Here is a 26,303-nt window from a genome sequence, read left to right on the forward strand (position 1 = left end):
ATTCTAAAAAAATGAAAGACTTAACAGCAATTTAGGTTTGTTCAATATATCACTTCAGTTGCATGACACTGTAATCCTTTGCTATAAATTCTGTGTCTCGTGATCCTGCTCCACAACTGATGAAGGAGCAGTGCTCCGAACGCTAGTACTTCCAAGTAGATCAGTTGGGCTGTAACCTGGTATTGTGTGATTTTTAACTTATTCCAAATATCTCCTTGCTGGGCACATAATCTGAAGCCCTCCATAAACATTAGTTATATTTTATTTTATCATAGTATATGGACATTGATGGCTAAGCCAGAAATTTATTGCCTATCCTGAATTGCTCTGAAGATAGGGGAAGCTACCTTCTTGAGCTGCTACAGTCCTTGAGCCTAGGGAGAGCCACAGTACTGTTAGAAAAGGAAAGCTAAGATTTAGACCCAGCAACTTGGTGGTGTTCCCATGCTTCTGTTCCTCTTGTCATTCTAGGGAATAGAATTTGTGGGTGTTATAGATGCTGTCAGAGGAGCCTTCAGTGCATCTTGTAGATGGTATACCCTGCCGCCATTTTATGTTAATGGCAAAGGGAGTGTAGGTGGTGGATAGTGTGCCAGCCAAGAGAGATGCTTTGTCCTGGATGGTCCCAAGCTCCTTGAGTGTTCTTGGAGTTGCACCCATTCAGGCAAGTGGAGAATATTCCATCATATTCTTGACTTGTGTCTTGAAAATGGTGGATAGGCTTTGGGATGTGAGTTACTCGCCACAGAATTCCTAGCCTTTATCCTACTGTTGTAGCCACAAAGCTCAGTTTATCCCAAACTCTGCTGCCATTGCCTTTCCGTGCACCAGGTTCCACCCACCATTCGCTCTGTCTGTGCTGGCCGATTGGTTCTTGGTGTCTTAAAAGCATCATTTGAGATTTTTAGTTGCATGTTTAAAATCATGGTCTCACTCTTCCTAACTTTGTTAACATCCTCCAATATTATATTTGCCCATTAAGATTCTCCATACGTCCAAATGGCCTTTAGAAATTCCCCTTCACCCCACCTTTGCTGGCTTTCTCCTCCGTTTTGTGTTCTGGAATGCTCTCATTACATTTCTCTGCCTCTCCAATTCCTTTAGGATGGACGTCCTTGATCAAACTTTTGGCCACCTCATCTAATCTCCTCATTGGATCAGTATCCGTTGCCTTTTAGATTACACCTCTGTGAAATTTCATAGAGTCAGAGAGATGTATAGCATGGAAACAGACCCTTCGGTCCAACTCATCCATGCTGACCAGATATCCCAACACAATCTGGTCCCCCCTGCCAGCACCCGGCCCATGTCCCTCCAAACCCTTCCTATTCATATACCCATCCAGATACCTTTTAAATGTTGCAATTGTACTAGCCTCCACCACATCCTCTAGCAGCCCATTCCACACATGCACTACCCTCTGCGTGAAAATGTTGCCGCTTAGGTCTCTTTTATATCTTTCCCCTCTCACCTAAACCTATGCCCTCTAGTTCTGGACTTCCCGCCCCACTCCAGGGAAAAGACCTTGTCTATTTATACTATCCATGCCCCTCATGATTTTATAAACCTCTATGAGGTCACCCCTCAGCCTCCAACACTCCAGGGAAAACAACCCCAGCCTATTCAACCTCTCCCTATAGCTCAAATCCTCCAACCCTGGCAACATGCTTGTCAATCTTTTTTGACTTGACTGGTTCCCAAATGGGTCATCCTATGATCAGGAAAATTCATTCTCCAATCTGTGGAGTTTAGAACAATGAGGTAACTTCATTGAAACATAAGATATTCTGAAGGGGCTTTACAGAACAGACAGTGAGAAAATATGTCGAATGGCCAGTGAGTCAAAAACACTAGGCAGAGTTTCAGGGTAAAGGGCTGGCGATTTACAACTGAGAAGGATTTTTTTTCCATTCGGAGGGTTGGGAAGCTTTGCAATTCTCTTAATCAGAAGCCTGTGGATTCTCCAGGGTTAAGTATATTTAAGGCAGAGATAGATTGAGTTTTAGTACTTGAGGTATTGAGGGATCTGGAGAGATAAGGCACAAAATCAGCTATAACCCTGGAGTAGGCTTGAGAGGTCTTTAGTCTACTACTGCTCTTAAACTAGGTTTCACTTCCTGCTGAAGTTCAAATGTGTTTAGTAATTGCTTGTTTAAGTGAGGTAGGACAACCAAGCACCAAGGTTTTGATGCCTTCTGGATAGAGGAGGAATATTGACAAAGGCCTCATCTCACTAAAGTGCTCAACTTCAAACAGGTATTGTTTAAGACCATAAGATGTTGGAGTAGAATTAGGCCATTCACCCATTGAATTTGCTGCACCATGCAATAAGATCTTGGCTACTCTGATAATCCTCAACTCCATTTTCCTGCATTTTCCCAGACACCTTGATTCCTTTACTGATTAAAACTCTGTCACTCAGTCTTGGATCAAATTATTGACCCAACCTTGAAAGTTCTCTGGGGTAAAGAATTCCACAGATTCATTACCCTGAGACAGAAGAAATTCCTATGCCTTATAAGAGTGGCCCCTAATCCTGAAATAATGTCCCCGCTCCTATGCTCACCTCTGAGGGGAATCATCCTTTGACATAGAGAATCTTGATTAGATTAGATTACTTACAGTGTGGAAACAGGCCCTTCAGCCCAACAAGTCCACACCGACCCGCCGAAGCGCAACCCACCCATACCCCTACATTTACCCCTTACCTAACACTACGGGCAATTTAGCATGGCCAATTCACCTGACCTGCACATCTTTGGACTGTGGGAGGAAACCGGAGCACCCGGAGGAAACCCACGCAGACACGGGGAGAATGTGCAAACTCCACACAGTTAGTCGCCTGAGGCGGGAATTGAACCCGGATCTCTGGCGCTGTGAGGCAACAGTGCTAACCACTGTGCCACCGATCCTCTCGACATCTATCCTGTCAAGTCCCCTAAGAATCATCTGTATTTTAATTAGGTCACCCATCAATCTTCTAAACTTCAATGCATATACACCCAATATCCTCAACCTGCCCTTACAAGAAAATCTCCCCGTCCTTGGGATCAATCTAACTCAGAGAAGGTTCCTTGTCTCCACTGCCACTATATCATTCCTTTAGACCGCTTTGGGAAAATGTTCTAAATTAAATTAGACAAGTTATAACATGCAAACCTTTGTTATTCTGGCAGATTTCTTTGTTCATCAGAATGAAGAGACATTTCCCTGCATTGACATCTGTGACAATGCGCCATCAATTGCCATGATGATTAAGTGATATGTTCGAAGCTGCATTGCCATGGCTTATGCAGGATACCATTAGAGAAGCTCAATATTGCAACATCCAATACAACTACCCACTAAACCATTGTGAGAGCTGAAAGAATATTCTAAGTTGCCATGGTTTGTAATCACAGTAGCACAAGAGCAGCCTCATGGTCCTGTTAGTGCACTTAGCCACTATATTTTGTGGCTCTCTTGCATTAATCTGTATCCTATTTGTTGGTAAAAACCTGTCCAGTTACTTCACGAAGCCTATAATGTTTCTTGTTCCATCATTCATGTTGGCAATCTGTTCCACATACACACCATCCTTTCAATTAAAGATAAGAATTTCTCCTGAACTACGTGCTGGCTCTGGATCTATACAATGATGGAAATGATGGCAAGCCTATTGTGTCCTTCACTGAATTGGAAAGGTAGTAGGAGAGATCTGAAGTGGACAGATATTGAACTATACAGACAGGTCGATGATTACGTTTGAGTATTTCTGAGCATCCCGACTAAGACCAGCAACACGCTCATCCCATGAAAGAGTTTTCTTTTTTAAAAGACCCAACGGTCTAAGCTCAGATTAGAGAACAGAGCTTAACCACAAATTGATTTAAGGCCACTTTTGTGTAATAGAATATAGAACATAGAAAAATACAGCGCAGTATAGGCCCTTTGGCCCCTGATGTTGCGCCGATCCAAGCCCACCTAACCTACACTAGCCCACTATCCACCATATGCCTCTCCAATGCCCGTTTAAATGCCCATAAAGAGGGAGAGTCCACCACTGCTACTGGTAGGGCATTCCCTGAACTCACGACTCACTGAGTAAAGAATCTACCCCTAACATCTGTCCTATACCTACCCCCCCTTAATTTAAAGCTATGCCCCCTCGTAATAGCTGACTCCATAGGTGGAAAAAGGTTCTCATGGTCAACCCTATCTAAACCCCTAATCATCTTGCACACCTCTATCAAGTCACCCCAAACCTTCTTTTCTCCAATGAAAACAGCCCCAAGTGCCTTAGCCTTTCCTCATACGATCTTCCTACCATACCAGGCAACATCCTGGTAAACCTCTTTTGCACCCGTTCCAGTGCCTTCACATCCTTCCTATAGTATGGCGACCAAAACTGCACACAATAGTCAAGATGCGGCTGCACCAGAGTCTTATACAACTGCAACATGACCTCAGGACTCCGGAACTCAATTCCTCTACCAATAAAAGCCAGTACGCCATATGCCTTCTTCACCACACTATTTACCTGGGTGGCAACTTTCAGAGATCTGTGTACATGGACACCAAGATCCCTCTGCTCATCCATACTACCAAGTATCCGACCATTAGCCCAGTCCCCCATCTTTTTGTTACTCATACCAAAGTGAATCACCTCACACTTATCCACATTGAACTCCATTTGCCACCTAATCTTTGAAAATGCTCCCCATTTCTTTTAATGTAGTATTTACAATATGCTACTTCATGTGTGAACCGTGATTTTCATGCTCATTCCCTGTAGCTTAAAACAAATTCTCAATTTGAGACAGAGGCAGGCATTAACACAGAACAATTTACCATGGTAGTGAAGGAAGAAACAACTGAGAACTGAAGCAATTTACATAGCAAGAGCAAGATAATTGAATATTTATATTTTTCATTATTCTTGCCCCTGAGTATTCAGTCTTTGGAGTAGGACTTAAAAATGCTACCTGCTAACTCAGATGCGAGTTCCATAATTAACTCTAAGATCAGCCGAGAAGTAACTGATCAGGACAATATCTGTGTGTATCTAAGAAAGCTCATAAATTATAAAGTACTGGTATTCCCTTCCAGTTGACGTTTTGGATCTAATCAAGTTGGCAGTGGGTATTGGGGGAGAGGTGGAGGGGTTGTTGGTGAGGAAGGAGGCTTTAATAAGAGCAGAACTTCAACAATGAAAGACCAACAATTCAGTCACTACCTAGCTTTGTTTCAAAAGAGCATTTTATGCATCATCACATTCTGCAGCATGTCATAAAAACACAGTGCTCCAGAAAATTGTTCTGTGATTTCCATTTGAAAATTGTCAATCTTTGGAGTTGATTTCAGTGTGCTGTACTTTAGAATATAGCAATCTATGAAACATGTGCAACTGTTCTGTTTGACAGAACAATATATTCCCAGATGAGATAACATGAGCAAAACAGTAATATTTTACTTACATCTTGTCATCAAAGTAATGATTTTATAATGAACTCTGTAATTTGCTATTTGCTTTGCTTTATGCTCTGTTTCCAACCTCAAATTTGCATGCATTTCACCGGTAGGTGCTGATTTTATTTTGTTAAATTTACCCTAAATTACAACCATGATTACACAAAAGTATTTAATCGGCTGTAAAACACTTCAGGGTATCCTGAGGACATGGAAGGTTTTATATAAACGTTAAGCTATCTTTATTAATTAGAGCAGTATTGTTTTCCAATCAGGTCCACAGGTAGTAAATATGATATATAGAAAGTGTGACAAACACAGGTAACTGGACAAGTCAATGGGAGAAGTTCCCATTTTAGAAGGATAGCAAAATAATTAAGGAAAAAGACTGGAACACAACAAAAATAAAGTTAACATGCTTCCATTGTAATAAGACTGGACCATACCAAAGCCAATCACTGGAAGTTAAATGCGAGACTAATTGTAGTAATAAGAATGTCTAGGGAATCTTCAGAAAATGAGGCAGCCGGAAAGGATATCGGTATTAAAAGTGTAGTAGTGGTACAAAGAGAATGATTCCTTGGAATGTACAAGACCGGAAGGTGCCTCAGGAAGTCATGAGGATTACTTTTGAATATTTGGAAGGAGATTTAGATCGCTGGAGGTTCTGAGAATTTTATCTCAAAAAGAGAAGCATTTCCTTCTGCATCTAATCAAGAGGGAAAACCAATAAAGATATTGCTGGAGCAAGTCAATCAGTGATGTTAGCTGATGATACTACTTTGTCTTTAAGAGGGGCTAATGAACAAGAAAATATTACCGTATATACTCAAGTAATAGTCAAATATTTTAACTACATTTTAAGGTTAAATTTATGGGGTCAACTGTTGCATGGATACTAATTTTGAGGAGCTGAAGTTCATGGCCATCAAAATTCATATAGTACCATTAGCAGAAACCTAACTGATCTCTAAACGAATGAAGGGGGAAAAAAAATGAATTATGCTAATTCTGAAAACCTGGAGGGGAACTCAACCAGCTAGCGGACTGGAAGATCAGAAGCAGAGCAGAACAACCAAAAGATTGGAAGACCAGGAGCGGAGCAGAACAACTAGCAGACTGGAAAGCTGGAGTGGGGTGTGATGGCTGGCACACTGACTCATAATTGTGGAGGTAAAAACAATGACTGCAGATGCTGGAAAGTAAATACTGGATTAGTGGTGCTGGAAGAGCACAGCAGTTCAGACAGCATCCAAGTAGCTTCGAAATCGACGTTTCGGGCAAAAGCCCTTCATCAGGAATAAAGGCAGTGAGCCTGAAGCGTGGAGAGACAAGCTAGAGGAGGGTGGGGGTGGGGAGAAAGTAGCATAGAGTACAATGGGTGGTGAGTGGGGGAGGGGATGAAGGTGATAGGTCAGGGAGGAGAGGGTGGAGTGGATAGGTGGAAAAGGAGGTAGGCAGGTAGGACAAGTCCGGACAAGTCATGGGGACAGTTACTGAGCTGGAAGTTTAGAACTAGGGTGAGGTGGGGGAAGGGGAAATGAGGAAACTGTTGAAGTCCACATTGATGCCCCTGGGGTTGAAGTGTTCCGAGGCGGAAGATGAGGCGTTCTTCCTCCAGGTGTCTGGTGGTGAGGGAGCGGTGGTGAAGGAGGCCCAGGACCTCCATGTCCTCAGCAGAGTGGGAGGGGGAATTGAAATGTTGGGCCACGGGGCGGTGTGGTTGATTGGTGCGGGTGTCCCGGAGATGTTCCCTAAAGCGGTCTGCTAGGAGGCGCCCAGTCTCCCCAATGTAGAGGAGACCGCATCGGGAGCAACGGATACAATAAATGATATTAGTGGATGTGCAAGTAAAACTTTGATGGATGTGGAAGGCTCCTTTAGGGCCTTGGATAGAGGTGAGGGAGGAGGTGTGGGCGCAGGTTTGACAGTTCCTGCAGTGGCAGGGGAAAGTGCCAGGATTGGAGGGTGGGTTGTTTGGGGGCGTGGACCTGACCAGGTAGTCGCGGAGGGAACGGTCTTTGCGGAAGGCGGAAAGGGGTGGGGAAGGAAATATATCCCTGGTAGTGGGGTCTGTTTGGAGGTGGCGGAAATGTCGGTGGATGATTTGGTTTATGCGAAGGTTGGTAGGGTGGAAGGTGAGCACTGGGGCGTTCTGTCCTTGTTACGGTTGGAGGGGTGGGGTCTGAGGGCGGAGGTGCGGGATGTAGACGAGATGCGTTGGAGGGCATCTTTAACCACGTGGGAAGGGAAATTGCGGTCTCTAAAGAAGGAGGCCATCTGGTGTGTTCTGTGGTGGAACTGGTCCTCCTGGGAGCAGATCCGGCGGAGACGGAGGAATTGGGAATACAGGATGGCATTTTTGCAAGAGGTAGGGTGGGAAGAGGTGTAATCCAGGTAGCTGTGGGAGTTGGTGGGTTTGTAAAAAATGTCAGTGTCAAGTTGGTTGTCATTAATGGAGATGGAGAGGTCCAGGAAGGGGAGGGATGTGTCAGAGATGGTCCAGATAAATTTAAGGTCAGGGTGAAATGTGTTGGTGAAGTTGATGAATTGCTCAACCTCCTCGCGGGAGCACGAGGTGGCACCAATGCAGTCATCAATGTAGCGGAGGAAGAGGTGGGGACTGGTGCCGGTGTAATTACGGAAGATCAACTGCACTACGTAGCCAACAAAGAGACAGGCATAGCTGGGGCCCATACATGTGCCCATGGCTACCTCTTTGGTCTGGAGGAAGTGGGAGGATTCAAAGGAGAAATTGTTAAGGTGAGGACCAGTTTGGCCAAACGAATGAGAGTGTCGGTGGAAGGGTACTGTTGGGGACGTCTGGAGAGGAAAAAACAGAGGGCTTAGAGGCCCTGGTCATGGCGGATGGAGGTGTAGAGGGATTGGATATCCATGGTGAAGATGAGGCGTTGGGGGCCAGGGAAATGGAAGTCTTGGAGGAGGTGGAGGGTGTGGGTGGTGTCTCGAATGTATGTGGGGAGTTCTTGGACTAGAAGGGATAGGACAGTGTCGAGGTAGGTAGAGATGAGTTCAGTGGGGCAGGAGCATGCTGAGACAATGAGTCGGCCAGGGTGGTCAGGCTTGTGGATCTTGGGAAGGAGGTGGAACCGGGCAGTGCGGGGTTCCCGGACTATGAGGTTGGAAGCTGTGGGTGGGAGATCTCCTGAGGTGATGAGGTTCTGTATGATCTGGGAGATGATGGTTTGGTGATGGGGGGTGGGGTCATGGTCGAGGGGGCAGTAGGAAGAGGTGTCCTCGAGTTGACTTTGGCTTTAGCGGTGTAGAGATCAGTGCGCCAGACTACCACTGCGCCCCCTTTATCCGCTGGCTTGATGGTGAGGTTGGGATTGGAGCAGAGGGATTGGAGGGCTGCGCGTTGTGAGGGTGAGAGGTTGGAGTGGGGGAGGGAGGTAGACAGGTTGAGGTGGTTAATGTCCCGGCGGCAGTTGGAAATGAAGAGGTCGAGGTAACAGGTAATAGGCCAGCGCGGGGTGTCCAGGTGGATGCAGTGTGTTGGAGGTGGGCGAAGGGGTCCTCAGAAGGTGGGCGGGAATCCTGATTGTGAAAGTAAGCTCGGAGGCGGATAATTGTTGACCTGTTATCTGTGAAGAACTAGGGTCGACTTTCACACAAGATTTATGGAAAATTCCAGATTATTTGGCCAAAAATAGGGGATCAACTTTTACATTAGATCAACTATTACTCAAGTATATACAGTAATTGGAGATAAAGAAGGCTTAATTTCCAGTCTCGTTTTGCAGTGTTGGATTAAAGAGTAAGTTAGTAAATGGAGTAGTTATATCGGGAGGAGTAAAACAAATTCCTGCAGAAGAATTTGACTTTATTTTGGAAAAGGAACTGACAGTCTCAAGAATATTGATCTCGCCAGTGGAGGTAAAACAAACTGAAATGTTACAGGAGGAACATCCTAGATTATTTCTTAAATGTGACTAGATTTCAGGTTCACAGAATTAGATAGGAAGAAAATTTAAACTGGGGAAAAGATTTAGAAACCTCAGATTATCAAATTAATTTGGAATTGTCAAATGAATTTGGAATTATAAACAGTTATATCCAATACTGTACTGAGAAGGTGAAACAGAAAGAATACTTGAGTGTTAATATTTGCAAGGCAAAAAACAAATGAGGAAATGGAGACCACCACAAATACCAGTCAATGTGGCGGTAGTTCCACTTGAGTGATTAATGGAATTTTACAAGTGGCTTGACAGGTCACTTCGGTATTAGGAAAACATGGGCTAAAATATTCAAATTTTGTTGGTCAGGGTCACATAAAGATGTGATCAAATTTTGGTCAACATGCCATCTATGGCAGGCAGTGGGGAAACCTTGACTCTGAATGACACCTGTGTCTTTAATTCTGAGACCAGCTTATGAAAAAACATTTAGCAGTGTCTTAATGCATATTGTAGGACCACTATCTAAAACCAGGAATGGGAATCAATATCTTTTAATGATTATGGATGTTTCTACAAGATTTCCTAAAACAGTGCCTTTAGAAACAATTAGTGCAATCATGATAGTAGAAAGGTTAGCTCAATGTTTGTTTAAAGATATGGAGTACAAAAAAAATAAGGTTTAAACTTTATGTCCCAAATATTCAAAGAACTGAAGAATAACTTTAGAATAAATAGTTTACATCTTTTGCTTATCACCCATAATCTCAAGATGTATCGAAAAGACCATGATTAAAGCTTTTTGTCATTAATGTCCATTGGAGCTTAATTCTCCAACTATATAATTTGAAAGCTATTCATCTGTTGAAAGAAAATGAATATTATTGCAGACAATTTATCGAGAGCAAATATGCAGGACACCGAGTGCAGTGGTGCCCATGGATTTATGTAAAATATGGTTGCTGAGTAACTCATTGTTTGTTTAACAACAATATGTCACGACTGTTTATGTGACACAGAAATCGTATTAAGATAGTGATATTTGGGCACAAAAATGTCTCTTAAAGATACATTTTCATTTTTGGGGAGAGTTATGATGTAAAGTGTATAATTTATATATATATATATATATATGAATATAATTTATTTTAGTGTTTGGATTTTGAACTAGTGGCATGTGGGTTTTGTCCTGTGTGTATAAAGGGGTTTAATTGTTAACTTGTCAATATTTCCAAAGCCGCAATTTTCTTTCAACCAGCATGAGAGAGAGAATTTCTTGTGTGAAAATGTATATTTGTATAATAGTGACAGATTTATGAGTGGACAGAGTAAACAATGAGGAGCATTAGTTTGCTTTCAGTTCAGAGAGTTCAGGATTTTTTTTGCTTTGGTGAAAACACATAGTTTGGAAATTTTTGTTTCAGTTCACAAGTTCCTGGTGGAAGTTAGATTAAACAGTTTCTCCAAGAGAAAGCAGTTTTCCCTAAGAAAAATTAGGTAATACGTTACTTCAGTGGAAGGACTTTATTTTGAAAGTTCCAGACCAAAAGTGTTTGTCTCAGCTTTAACCCTCAGTTGTAGCATTTTCAAAATCTGAGCTACTTGTACAAAAGTCCAAAATATTGATGTAAATTATGAGTGATATTGATTCCAACATAATGTTTGTGGAGATGTATTCTCTACGTTCCTCCAATCTGAATAATTACCCTTTAATCTAAATTTCAACAATTTTTTTTAACTGATTTGCTCTCTATTCATTCTCTGACTCAACATATTCCTAACATCTGTCCTGGGCTTACCCAGTGCTAACTTATTCAAGACCTTTTGCACATAAGTTACCGTGAAGCAACTTGGGGTATTTTGCTGTGTCAAAGGCACTACATAAATGCAAGTTGTTTTCTCTGAGCTGGGTAAATATCACCACAACGTTGAGATTCAATTTAACTCCTCTGTCTGGTAACTTGAAACTGAGATCATAATTCTGGGTTTGTTTCATGGTAAGAACAGAGCAGGGTTTCATGTAGAACATTACAATGTTTAGTAAAAGGGAGTAGCGCCCCTGTTATGGATTTGTCATATTATACCAGAGCATGTAACAGGAAATTGCAGTGTATTTATTAGCAATTACAGACAATAATAGAGGCTTTCAGCTTACTTCTGTGTTTTTGTGGTGAGCTCCATGGAACGTCCAATATCGCGACTTCCCAGGTCAAAGCTCGAGTTGAAGTACTCCTCTGGAGTAATGGATGTTGGATTGGTATTGCTGAATGTCTGAGTAATGAATGCCTGGATCACAAAATGATGACAAACTACATTACACAAGTTCGAGCACATATTACAAAGGGATGGATTCAACACAATGAACCAGTAGCTCAACATAACTCCGTCTTATTGAATCAATCTGCAAACCAATTCAATCAAAGCATTGGGTTACTGATTGCAGTTTTCAATGGAAAGTGAGAGAACTAGGGATGTAACCATAAAAATGCCAAGGAAAGTCTCAAATAAAATAAACCCCTGTGACTTATTCAATCACTGTAAACTTGGACTGAAAGGCACAACATAACTCTCAAAGCTTTACTGAAGATCCTTGAAACTCCTAAAATAGAAACTAAATGAATGACTATGAGCAAAGGGCCTTCTAGTGGAGGCTGAAGTGCAGGCAGATTAAAGCTCAAGTGAGGGTTTGAGTCACAGAGACTTTGCTGGTTGATTGGTTACTGCTTTCCACAAATGCTAACAGTTTGCTCAATTGGGTCCATCGTCAATAAAGTTTTCACAGGGGTTTTCCCAACACTTAGCACAGATGGCCAACAGAAACCTTGGAGCAACAACGCGCTTGGCTGCTTATGCTGTTAGTATGACCATGAGAACCTGTACAGGACTCCTTTCCCTTTCCAGCTATCCTTGTCCTAGCTGAGTCATACAGCACGGAAACAGACCCTTCGGTCCAATCAGGCCATGTTGACCATAATCCTGAACGAAACTAGTCCCACCTGCCTACATTTGTCCCATTTCCTTCCAAACATTTTTCATTCGTGTACTTCTCCAAATATCTTTTAAATGTTGTAACTGCACCTGCATCCACCACTTCCTCTGGAAGTTCACTCCACACGCGAACCACTCTGTGAAAAAATGTTGCCCCTCATGTCTTTTCTATATCTTTCTCATCTCACCTTAAAAATATGCCCCATAGTCTTGAAATCCCTCAGCTTAGGGAAAAGACACCTGCCATTCATGTGTAGCCCTCGTGATTTTATAAACCTCTGTAAGGTCACCCCTTCAACTTCCTAAGCTCCAGTGAAAAATGTTCCAGCGTCTCCTTATAACTCAAGTCTTTCACTCCAGCAACATCCTGGTATATTTTTTATGAACCCTCTCCAGCTTCATAATATCTTTCCTATAACAGGGAGACCATAAATAAATGGATATAAATTGGTAAATTTATAAATTTATCTACTGTAATTGGTACAGTTCTTTAATACAATGCACAGCAAAATGCAAACCCAACCTCAGCACCTTTGAATCACCATTTAATTTGCAAAGTCTTCTCTCCTGGTCTTTCAAACATGGGCAGGGTCCTGCACTATCCAAAGTCAATGAGGTTCCTTATTGTAAAAATGACATTTTTCCAGCATTCATGTTGACTGTGCATGACAAATTAAGTAGCACTTCTACCAAGGACATATTCCTGAAATACTGTATTTTAAGAGAAATTAGGTTTATAATATGCCACGACTGATTGGAGATTATGAGTCAAAGTTAATACCATGCCATCTATAAACTATAATAAACACTTTGGCTGAGGCAACAGAACATAAGTTTCAATACAAACCCCATTGTGTGGTCCAACATGTTGTTCTGCAATTCCCAGGAAAGACTGGAGAGGTGTTTTACTGCCTGCAAAAGACAAGAGGTGTTCTTTTACTACAGTGTTTGCTCCATGACAGATGTGTTTACAATGATTGATCTCTGCATTCAGCATGCAAACCTGCTGAGTACCAACCGTTCGAATTTATTGTATTCTTTTGAGAGGCAAGACTTTGAATGAGATTTTATTCTTAAAGAAAACATAAAAAGGATCAGTGAGGAATTCTGTTTCCACTTCATTCAGACTGAAGCTGTCATTGAGAAATGTGTGCTGATTGTTTTGATTCTTTGTCTTAAATCTTTGGTTTTTGGTTGTCTATTAATTCAGCTCTCAAATTCAACTGGTATATGAGCTATTTGTTTTATCATCATAATCCCCACTTTAAATAGTTTGTCACCAATCTCCACCATTTGGGGTGCTCTAAGTGCAATGACTTGAACTGCACATGAACGTAGGGCTGAATCTTACATCCTTTTAGGCTCAGTGCAGGCTGCGTTGAGCTTTTTTGTTTGAAAGATTTATTGCTGCAAAGCCCAGTGAGCTTTCTCACCTTATCTCACCAAACACATTAACTACCTACCCCACCCTAACTGCATTCCTTGCATCTGATTTCATGTGCTATTCCAGGAGTAACTCACCATTGCTGGGATATCCCGGAATTAACCGCATCCTTTACATATTTTATCCCTTCACCATATTTAAAAGGTGGTTGTACACATGGACAAGTACTGTCAGTCTGGAGCTGCCCTGCACAGTTTCTGATATTTGCCCTCGATATAGCAAATAAAGGGAAATGGAAACTGTTTATTTCAGGCAGGGATCCTGCAGAGGGAGGCTGTCCTTCACCTTACTCTGCCAGGACCCCATGAGCAAAGGCTATTTCCCTTGACTTGACTGAGATCTCCTGATAACTGTGAGGAACTTCCTTCCATTGGGTCTGCACAAAACAAGAAGACAAAAAAAAACGAACCTCCAATGGAGAGGCAAAATGCAAAAAGGTAAGACGGGGATACTGTAAACATGATAGAAGTGCTCAGATGGAATGAGCACTAAGATAATGAGCAAAGAGTGCAGAGACGCAGCCTGAGTTGCATTTGGTCCCTGAGCACACCATGTCCTTAGTGCAGCATTACAATGAGAGTTACTGGCCTAGCCCAAGATGGCAGCATTGAAGTGCAGAAGTAAATTGACCAGAGATGTGCCATGATGGATTATTAGAGGCTGGCCCATATCAGGTACCCATAGATATAGGGTGTGTGTGTGTGACAGGAGTCTGTGGAGTGTGCCCTGAAATGTTGGTGTCCACATGGAGGTCAGTCAGAGCAAGCGCAAGGTAAATCTGCCAGGTACCCATTCTGATCTCCATGCTGAATGCTCTCGATGTCTAGCCTTCTTGGTGTGTTTGATAAGGTAGGGAGCAGAATAATACTGAGCTGCATTGGTTCTCTAATAGGGCTTTTAACAACCAATAACCCCCCTTTATTTAGTAATTCTGTTCTCCTGAGTGACAAACTCTCTGTGCTACTTGTTAAAAGCATAAAAGATTAAGTGAATTAAAAAAAAAAATTCATTCACAGGATGAGGCCATCATTGGCTAGGTCAGCATGCATTGTCCCTCCCCAATTACCCAGAGAGCATTTAAAAGTCAACCACATTGCTATGTGTCTGGAGGCCCATGTAGGCCAGACCAGGTAAGGACAGCAGTTTCCTTCCCAAAAGGGACATTAGTGAACCAGGTGGGTTTCTTCCCCCCAAACAATTGGCAATGGATTCATGGTCTTCATTAGCCTCTTAAATCCATATTTTCTTTTATTGAATTCAAGTTCTACCATCTGCCATGGCAGGATATGAACCTGGGTCCCCAGAACATACCAGGGTTTCTGGATTAACAGGCCATTGCCTCCCCCTAATGCTCTTGATATTGAGATGGGCTTCATTGGGCTTCTCACCTGATCCTGCCACAAATCTCACAACAGTTCACGTTGCTCCAACCCTGTAAGATCCCACCTATAGTTTCTGATAATTCATGTGCAGTTAGTGAATGGTAAGTTTCAAGATCAATCCAATTGAGTAATCATTAAATATGAATTTGTGTTGATTTATACTGATTGCCCTATGGAACTATGAAGTGTCAAATTGCTTTTACATCATTAGCATGCTTTCAGAAGTAATGTTAAGTTTTTATAGCCCCCTTTCACTTAGTTTATGGATATAAACTTGTTTACCTTGAATGAGTTTAACTGATAGAAGCCACCACCTTCCAAATATTATATCTGATGAGAGATGGCAACAGAGGAAAGCTCTTTAATCCCAGGGATGAAAGCTACAGTTGCAACAACTGTTATATTTATAAGTGCAGACCCAAACTGCATACAATCCCCTTCCAAGCGAGTGCTGAGATTTTGCAAACTTGTGAACAACTAACTGGACCAGAAAGCAATGCTATACAAAACACATTAGGTTGAGGATTAAAAGTGTGAAAAGGGAATGATGATGATAATAATAATAATAATGGGAATGGCTATAAATATGAACTGTAATTTTAAATTAATAGTCGAAGCTCTGAGTTGTCACAGATAAGGAGCCAGGATTTGTTGATGTGAGGGCCAAGGTGAGCCAATGTAATTTAATCCCCATTTTAAAAATTATGCATTCTGTCGCTAAAAGAAAATACATTCATTTTATTGTAACTATAGATAAACATCAACATGTAGTGCAATTTGGGAATCAGTAAAGGAGGAGTGGTTAGGGCAAAGGACTTTGCAGTCGAGTCTGAGCAATATAAAAATAAAGAGCCACAGTGCCACCTTACTGTTTGGAGGTGTAATTAAATGTTAAGTTTATGTAGTTATTTTACATTGTATAAGTTGACATTTCTACATAGAACATAGAACATAGAAAAATACAGCGCAGTACAGGCCCTTTGGCCCTCGATGTTGTGCCGATCCAAGCCCACCTAACTTACACTAACCCACTATCCTCCATATGCCTATCCAATGCCCGTTTAAATGCCCATAAAGAGGGAGAGTCCACCACTGCTACTGGCAGGGCATTCCATGACATCTGGAATGGAAGACAATAACTCACAGAGTGGCAAAGTAGCATGTGGATGTCAAGTTTTGTAGACAGGAAGGGCATTTAAAAAAAAACATTTTTCATAGGTTTATAATTATGATCTGATAGAGCAGAAACAAAGTAATTTTAAAATATTTGTGCCTTTAGTGTTTTTACATTGTGGGGAGTCTGCATCCCCATTCAGAATAAAATCTTATTTTTTCCAGTCTGTAAAAGGTATTATCATTATCAATAGTAAGGTAAATTCACATTTATTCTAAAGCTGCTCTCTCATTGGAGAGAGACAATTGGTGGTGGGATAACCTGAGGGACACCACACCTCAGATGAAGAGTGAAGTTGAAAAAGTGGGACCCTTGTGGTAACCTCATCCCACTTGGGAATAGAACCCATGCTGTCAGCATTATTCATGCATTGCAACTTATTCAGCAAACCAATTGAGCTAACTGATTCTAATTAATAGTGTAACTCCATACTTCCCATTACTTTCTTCCCTACTTGAAGATTCATAGTTCAGCTGCATTATGGCTATGCCAGTGCAAGTTTGCTCTGGGATCAATCCTGGACAGCAAGAGAGGTACACACACCTACACACCTTTCTGGCAGGCAGCACTGACGATATTTTCTCTCACAAGTTGAAGGCAATATTTATTTTACTAGCTGACACCATATCTGAGATTGCAGCATAGCAGACCAGAATTTGAATCTGAGACCTTGCTGGTATTTACGGTTCTGTTCTACACTGTCAACTGCAATGTGCAAAACTATTTCAAGATGATATCCTGTGTACATCCTTCTATTACCATGCAGAAATGCCTGGCCTTTCTTAGATACGGGAGGTGATAGAAAAACTAAGCTGCTCTCTTAATGGCTTAATTTGAGCTGGGAGACCAGCATGTGATATGGCAATGTTTCCACTCCAGTAGAACTCTGGCAAAATTCATTGTAAAGTTCTACACCTAGAATTCCCACATGATTTTGCCAGTGAGAGATCAGAAGAGTGACCATAGTACGCTATAAATGGAAAATAGCAAGTGCACATGTTATTTTTCCAAGACGTTTGTTATTCTGTGCTGTATCGTAGAGGATATAATGAGCCATTTGGAATTTCTTCCCATAATGTTGTGCTGCAATTTAATTATACTGCAAAATTACACCACTTGGTTTTGTACACTTGCCAAGTTGGAGTGGACTAATTTGACTACTTACATTTCATTTGAATGCAGGTTCAGACATAACAATAAGCTCTTGATCGGGCACGTTTGCCTTCAACTTCCACAGCACGAGTGCAGAATGCATTGCAGTATCAACACCTTCTGGTCATCAGAGGCAGTGATACTCTCTTGGAATTGAGATTTCAACTTTGATGCAAACTAGTGACTGTAGAGTATGTGTAAATTTTGTGTTCCAGAGCATTTAATATTAGGTTCCCATTTTGGTGACAGTCTGATGCTTTGCCAGTCAATGGCACACATTTAGCATTGCTGACCTATATGGACCTCTCCCAACACTAGGAAAGATCCTACTTAGACCAGTAACATCTCCAGATAGAAACAGAAAGCACTGCAGAAACTCAGCAGGTGTGGCAGCATCTGTGAGGAGAGAAACAGAGTTAACTGGATGTAAGTTTGCCCACTGAACTGGAAGGTTCGTTTTCAGACATTTCGTCACCTAGAATGGTGACGAAACATCCGAAAATAAACTGTGCAGCTCAGTGAGCAAACTTACATCCAGAACCTCAACCTGAGCTACAAATCTTCTCAAAACTCGCAAACAGAGTTAATGTTTTGAGTCCAACCTGACTCTTCTTCAGAACTAAAAAGAAAGGGATTTCCAAAGATTCAAAATGTTAACTCTGTTTTTCTCTCCATAGGTTCTGCCAGCTCTGCTGAGTTTCTCCAGTATTATGTGTTTTTATTTCAGCTTCCAGCATCTGTAGTATTCTGTTTTTATTTGGTAAAGTCTCCAGATTTGTCTGCACCCGTAACATTGAAGAAACATATGCAACATGATGATAAATTTGAGCATAACAGAAAAACAACACATATAGCTGAATCATTCCCAATGAAAGACAGTCCATACTGTTGAACAATATAATCAGTGTTGTCATTTTGTAGTCTGTAATGGACAGTAATGGCACTGAGGGACATTGCTAAATTATATTAAGCCTACTTTTGCTTCTAATCCATTATCTTTGCTTCTGTTTTCATTCAATATTGAACTGTTATCCGTTTAGGTGAAGAAGTCTTACACTGAAACTTAATTCTTACACTGCCAACAGCTTCGGGGAATTCCAGATTCCCCCAGCTTATCAATTTTTTATAATGCTGAACAGAAACCTATGAAAGTACAGCGGAAACTCCATTATCCACCAGAGGAAGTGGATTATGGAAATTGGTGAATAATTGACAGTCTTCAAATCTGACCCCCTAACTGTGCAGCAATACCCTAGGCACAGGAATGAAGACGGGCATGATACAATTACCAATAAATGTAGATTGATTCAGTAACAAAAGGAGATGAAATACAAATAACAAAAGGGGCTGAGCAACCTGGTGATATTTCACACTGGGCTTCTGTTTTCTGAAAATTCTAGCAGACAATTGCTATGAAAGGCTAATAGGATATGGATAATGAAGGTTCCACTGTAGTAAGCTTACTCAGATGTCACTAAAATGAACACTTTGAAATTTTAGACAAATATAAAAACACTTTACTTCTGATCTTCTGGCTGCTCGATGGGATAACTCGTTGGTGGACCAACAGAGTGGACGCGGTTGAAACAGGTTTGTGTCGCCGGTGCCCTAGAGGTTGAAACAATTTGAAAAAAACACAATCTGGGGTTGAGAAATGCAAATGGGTGCTGTAACACCAGCTCTTTGCCCCCAGGTAGCAAATCCAAACAACATCAGCAAATTAAACAATTACGCTGCTGACTTTGAATAAGCCCAGAACTGGCACGCCTTCCTCAATCGTGGCATTGCACAAAAATGTTTCCACTGCAAATAATCAGTTTTGAGCTGAAAATTATTTAGCTCTGACATTACACTTCTGGTACCTCATTAAGATCACCATGTACAGGGACCCTAGCCTTTACATAGAAACAAGAGCTGAAACCTATCATTATATTCCAATAGCTTTTCACTCCATATTAAATACTGCAACTAATTAACTCAAAATGGTATGCTTACATCAGAGTATTGATAAGCTTTTTAAAAAGCTCATTTGCGGTATTTGTGCCTCAGTTAATTAAATCATTGCTGAAGCAAGTGAATCTAAATTAAATCTTTAGCTGGATGCTCTTCATCTGGTGAAGATAACTGACACACGTTGGATTGGAAATACTCAGTGTTTCAAGATTGAACTTGAAAATATTTTAATATTTAATATTATTATACAGTAAGAGAATGTATAACGTTCTTGATTCTATCACAGATGAATCAATTGATATTATTATTGGATCAAACAATAATACATACATAGCCACACATACTTAGCCCATAAACAGTTTCTGTGTTAACTTCCCATATATTGCATGGTTTAACATGGCTTGCTCCTTAACACTGCATAACACTACAAAATTGCTGGACTAGCCATGGATGCCACAAACTATCTCATTATGTTCCTCTAGCTATCCCCAATGGTTGTTCACTCATTCTCACTCTTCAGTGACTTATGTCATGTGTACTTTTTTCTTACCATGAGCTCCTCACAAAGGTATATAATGTTGCCAGTAAAATGCCTGCTTAACATCTTGCATTTGAATCTTGTAGTTTTTAATCTTATCAAAAGCACCTAACCAGATTATGGTTTTGTCAGCATTTTTCAAGCCCTGAATTATCATATTTTTAATGCTCTGCCTGTCACTGGAAACCTGCAGTTAATGATAAATGGGCAGTGCTATAATATACAGGAACGGAATTGGATCAGGTATAGAACTCTCACGTTGCTTCCATTTTTGCAAGAGAGAGAGAGTCATGTACTCAGCAATGTGGCAAGAAATGGGGAGAGAACCTTATGAAATTAATACACCACTGACTCCAACAACGCTCCACAGACAGATGATATTGAGCATACATCCTGTTATTGATTTATTAATTCTTTTCAAAACTAACTTTACCGTCCTCCTATCACTCACTTTCAGAGCCTACCCCTGTTCTGGACTTATTCTGTTCCTATAGTCTGTAAGGAATAGATTGCCTGAGCCACTTGTCACTGTTCCTTTTCTCCAGTGTTAGTGTTAATGAGCTGTCACTGCATGACTTGCTTTCATATGCTCATCATCGGCCCAGTAATGCTCTCCTTCACTTACCCTTGCTTTTACTCTTGTTCTGGTCTGACAGGTGCTCCGTTCTTGTCCGAGTAACTAGTTCCACGTTGGAAGCTCCATAAACCTATGAGGATGCATGAGAGTGAGTTTTATTTTCAAAGAAAATCATTGAAGTACAATGAGCCACTGAGTACAATTTAGACATAGAGATCAATAATTGGTGAGTATAATTTCCATCAATTTAAATTAAGATGTTAATCAAATATGTTAATTTCTAAGCTTAAAGTTCATTATCTGTTGTTTGGTGATAGAAATCTTTGTATTGGGAGCACTAAATCATAAATTTTATTCCCTGTTGTTTGCAGAACATGATAGGGCATTGTTCAATGGTTAGCACATTCCATTACCTTGGATTCATATCCATTTATTATCTCAGTCTTCTCACTTCTCCAACCCAGGATTCCAGATTTATTTCTGAGAAAGGAAAATTAGAAAAGACAGTAGTACTGAAGTCATATTCAACACTGTTGTCGAATGCCTCAAAAATCAATAGACTACTCAGTGAAATACTGTTTACCTCAGTGAAATATGTCAGTTCAAGTCATGTTATTTGAGGCATTTAAAACTGGCAAACATCAAGATCACTCCAAGCAAAGGTTGGGGAAGAAAATAGAATTATGAACTGGTTTTGCATTTAGCTGATATTTTAATTTTTGTATCACGCCACATCTAATTAATAAAGTCAGGTACATTTTTAAACTTTAATCATTATTTGAGTGAATGAATTGAAACATGAAGTGCCATTTGACTAACACCTGTTATTATATTCTTAAATTGTCAGCCAATGGATCATGGACACTTCATGATGAAGTGTCCATGGATCATGAAGATGCTAAGTATCCTTCTAGGAGGCGGTGACAATAGAACCTTTAGGAAATTCAGGATTGATTGGATGAAGATAATAATTCTGTATTAATTGTTTGACTGTTTCAATGCAATTTTTAATCTGTGCAACACCAAGTTTAATTTGACCAATTTAGCCAACTAACCAGTAAGATGGCCAGTGTAGGGAATTGTGAAAAGTTCACACTGATGCCGTAGATATTGTTTTCTCCAGGCATATTGTTGTGGTTGATAACTGAACTGTACTATATCAAGTATTATTGCTGAGCAAAGATAGACATCTTCCCGCTCGCAAGCACTTTGGGGGTGGTTCAGTGGTTAGCACTGCTGCCTCACAGCACCAAGGACCTGGGTTCGATTCCACCCTTGGATGACTGTTTGCATGGAGTATGTACATTCTCCCCAGGTTTACCCCCACAGCCCAGATTGGTCATGATGAAGTGTCCATGGTGTCCAGAAATGTACAGCTGAGGTGAACTGGCCATGGGAAATGCAGGGTTACTGGGATGGGGTGGGATGATCTTCGGAGAAGTAGTGTGGACTCAATGGGTCAAATGGCCTGCTTCAACACTTGTAGTGATTTTATGTTCTTTGTCTTTACAGCAGGTGTTTACATGCTGTAGTTGGAACCCAAATTCAGTCCTCTGGCCTGATTTTAACTCTGGTAATTGAATGTATTTACAGTGAGTTCAAACCTTACCCACATTTATTTCTAGACGTCCAGTGTTTCCCACATTGTTCTTTGAAATTTGATAGATACAAAAACCATTTTGTTTTACTTTGCATGAACTGAATTGCCAAGGAATGCCATGAACTTGGCCTAATAATTAACCTTCACCACCAACATTGTGTTTAAAGAGTTTGTAATTAAATATTCACATGATGTTGTAAATAGGGTGGTCATTGGCTGCAGATAGCTTGTCTGAGTTCAGTAGATTCCATTAGGAAAGGAATTGGATCACTGGAATGGCCTTATGTAGTTGAGATCAGTTAACTTTGTACAGACTAGGGAAAGAACCTTGTCAAATAATATAAGATCTACAAATGCTGGAGATCCGGATCAAAAGCAGACATTGCTGGTGAAACTCAGCAGCTTTGGCAGCATCTGTGAGAAGTAAGCAGAGTTGATGTTTTGAGTGACTTTTCATCAGAATATTTCTGAGTTTCTCCAGCAATTTTTGTTTCAAAAAACCCGTTGAAGCTAGCTCTGTAAATTTACCCACTTGGCTTCAGAAGGTACCAAAAAATAACATTAGGGCTATGATTTTAGTGCAATTCTGACTGTTTCAATTTACAATGTGGAGGTGCCGGTGTTGGACTGGGGTCGACAAGGTTAAAAATCACACAACACCAGGTTAGAGTCCAACAGATTTTTTTGGCAGTAGGGTTGTACGGGTTGCACACAATCTAAAGGCAGTCAATCCATGTAGCATTTTATAAATTTCTACTTTGGAAATAGAACCAGTTGGGCTCAAGTTTGGGATACAGACAGATTCTAACCTCACACCTTTAATGCATTCTCTCAGCTGAGATGTCACCTTTTTAAATAAAACCTTAAGTTATCTCGAGAATATGACATGAAAGAAGTTCTGGGATTTACGTATTAATGAACCGAAACCCATTCTAAAAAATGCAAGACTTAATAGCAGTCTAGGTTTGTTCAATATATCATTTCAGTTGCATGATGCTGTGATCTTTTGCTATAAATTCTGTGTCTTTTGATCCTATTCCACAGCTACCTGATGAAGGAGCAGTGCTCCAAAAGCTAGTACTTCCAAATAAACCTGTTGGATTATAACCTGGTTTTGTGTGACTTTTAACTTGGTTTAATTTGCATCTTTCTGGAAGTTCACATTGAAGTTGTCTACAGTTTATGCAGCTTGAAAAAAATGAAACCAGACATGGGAATACACAAAGAAACTATACTTCAGGCAACAGCTTTTGGACAGAGAGAGAAAAAACTGCATTCATAACAGCAGAACTGGAAGAAATGCTCTCTTTCTATCTCTCTCAGCCTTTCAAAAACACAGTGATCAGGTATAAAACAATATATCGAAAATAAGTGCATTTTTGTTTAATACTCAAATAAAATACGCATTGAAAAATGTCTGTTCAGTCAAAAATATCAACTTAACACGCTAACACGACTGAATTAGATGACTGATTAAATTACTTTATACAGCACTATAGGAATGCTGACAGTAAATATGACAAAAATATGTGCGATAAACCTGATAGTTCAATTGTCGTCCTCTGTGTGGTTATTGTACAGAGTTGGAAGTGGTAGCAACTAACAAGGATTGATATGTACAAAAACGCTCATTGCAGAAATTTGTCTGCTTTAGAAGGGATTAGTTTGGAAATTAAGAAACTTACACCATTTAAGCAGAGGCTGGAAAATGGAACATTGTAATTCATTTGTAAGTAAATTACCATGTGATTAAATTCACCATTACACATCACTCTAGAAAACTTCACAGTCCACTATATTTTGTGCCATGAGTTGGCCACTAGGTTGGCTATCAGCTGCTAATTTAATAAACATTTGTTGAATTGCTGACACTGGGAAGATAAAAAAGTGTATCCCACAGGCCAAATGATACAACAAAGCAAAATGCCTGTGAGATCAAGCCTTGGCTCTTTTAGCTTTCCGTCATGCTTGAAGCAACTGGGTAAGAAGTGAAGAAGGTCAAGAGGGAGGCTGGGAAAGAGGTTGTACACATGTAATTTGTGTTCCTGCAAACTCTAAAGAAAGAAAGAAAAGAAGCAATAGAGAGTTAGAATAGAGTCTGAGAGGAAAATGATGAGGCACAAGGCTGCAGCTTACAAGTCAGAATATAAACCTTATATTCTATATAGGTAAGAACATAAACAAAATCAAAAAGTCAAGTATGGATTGAGAAATGGCAAAATGAGTTCAAGAGATGTCAGTGAACCAAGGAAATCAGTTAAAAGATAAAAGGAACAGTGCAAAGGTCTTGCAGGGAGTCAGTAGCCGGAAGCTTCTGTGAAGCAGCAATCACAGTCAGTTTACTGGTCTGCTTCTATTTCACTGTACTCCTTGGTGCTCCTTTGTATTTCTAGTCAAGACTTTGAATCATGATCTATTTGGCAAAGTACACACGAAAGAAGCGCTTTAGGAAAGCGGCCTTGGAGGAAGACACCTCGGATGCTGCCTGAACTGCTGTGCTTTTCCAGCACCACTCTACTCCAGAATCTGGTTTCCAGCATCTGCAGTCACTGTTTTTACCTTGGAGGAAGACAGACCACGCGCCTTTTGGTTTGGAGCACTAGCTGCTGTCAGTGTAAATACTAGTGAATAGGTGAAAGAGTGGGTGAGTCGATGAATGGGTGAGTAGGCAGGGTGGGAGCTGGACACGGCAACAGGTGGTACGGTGGCAGGTAGGTGAGGTGCTAGGTTGGTAAGCTGGTAGAGTCAGGGTTTGGTGAGGAGGCTGATTGGTAGTGTGGGTATTTGATATGTGAGGTGAAAGGATGGTAAGGTGGTTGAGTAGGTGAGTGCATCAGGGTTAAAGGGTGGTAATTGCAAGGTAGGGGAGGTTGGCCCAGGTCACGGAGGGTAATCAGATTATGGGCCTAGTCAGACCAGGCGGGTAGTCAGATTTGGGTGGGACAGGTCTGGAATAGAAGTGCGGAGGGTTTGTAATCAGACTTTGTGGTGCTATTTTTTATTTATTCATAGGAAGTGGGCCCCTCAAAGATCAGCAAGGCGGCCTTTGTGTGGAGCCGCAGAAAATGGGGGAGATACTAAATGAGTATTTTGCATCAGTATTTACTGTGGAAAAGGATATGGAAAATATCGACTGTAGGGAAATAGATGGTGACATCTTGCAAAATGTCCAGATTACAGAGGAGGAAGGGCTGGATATCTTGAAACAGGTAAAGGTGGATAAATCCCCAGGACCTGATCAGGTGTACCCGAGAACTCTGTGGGAAGCTAGAGAAGTGATTGCTGGGCCTCTTGCTGATATACTTGTATCATCGATAGTCACAGGTGAGGTGCTGGAAGACTGGAGGTTGGAAAACATGGTGCCACTGTTTAAGAAGGGTGGTAAGGACAAGCCAGGGAACTTAGACCAATGAACCTGACCTCGGTGGTAGGCAAGTTGATTAGATTACTTACTTACTTACTGTGTGGAAACAGGCCCTTCAGCCCACAAGTCCACACCGACCCTCCGAAGAGCAACCCACCCAGACCCATTCCCGTACATTTACCCCTTGACCTAACACTACGGGCAATTTAGCACGGGCAATTTAGCATAGCCAATTCACCTAACCTGCACATCTTTGGACTGTGGGAGGAAACCGGAGCACCCGGAGGAAACCCACGCAGACACGGGGAGAATGTGTAAACTCCACACAGTTTCCCGAGGCAGAAATTGAACCCGGGTCTCTAGTGCTGTGAGGCAGCAGTGCTAACCACTGTGCCACCGTGCCACCCTGTGTTGGAGGGAATCCTGAGCGACAGGATGTACATGTATTTGGAAAGGCAAGAACTGATTAGGGATAGTCAACATGGCTTTGTGCGTGGGAAATCATGTCTCACAAACTTGATTGAGTTTTTTGAAGAAGTAACAAAGATTTCTACGTCAAAATTTCAGATCCAAAGCATTTCTACTTCAACTACATTGAATTCAATCCAAAGTTCTGAACCTGTGTCCCGGAAGCAAAAATATTCCGACAGGGATCCTTGTCCAATAACTCTGACCAACTGGCCATGTTTCCCAATGTCCTTTGGTATTGAATAGCCTGAAGTGATGTTTGATCACGTTCCTATGACACACCTTCGGACCTTGG

The 26,303-nt window shown here is 41.1% G+C and overlaps 1 protein-coding gene across 4 annotated transcripts in view; it reads right to left on the minus strand.

Moving 5' to 3' along the window:
• ankrd13b (ankyrin repeat domain 13B) overlaps positions 1-26,303 on the minus strand; it is a 376,259-nt gene that overhangs the window by 46,881 nt on the left and 303,075 nt on the right. For all 4 annotated transcript variants that reach the window (XM_072589741.1, XM_072589742.1, XM_072589743.1 and 1 more), the window contains 5 exons: positions 20,990-21,056; positions 20,625-20,706; positions 19,030-19,116; positions 13,204-13,268; positions 11,524-11,654 (listed from right to left, as the gene is read on the minus strand). In XM_072589741.1, coding sequence (XP_072445842.1) covers positions 11,524-11,654; positions 13,204-13,268; positions 19,030-19,116; positions 20,625-20,706; positions 20,990-21,056 — 432 coding nt within the window. The remainder of the gene's footprint in view (positions 1-11,523; positions 11,655-13,203; positions 13,269-19,029; positions 19,117-20,624; positions 20,707-20,989; positions 21,057-26,303) is intronic.

This window comes from Chiloscyllium punctatum, chromosome 19 (genome assembly GCF_047496795.1).
Source record: "Chiloscyllium punctatum isolate Juve2018m chromosome 19, sChiPun1.3, whole genome shotgun sequence".
Classification (NCBI taxonomy): domain Eukaryota; kingdom Metazoa; phylum Chordata; class Chondrichthyes; order Orectolobiformes; family Hemiscylliidae; genus Chiloscyllium; species Chiloscyllium punctatum.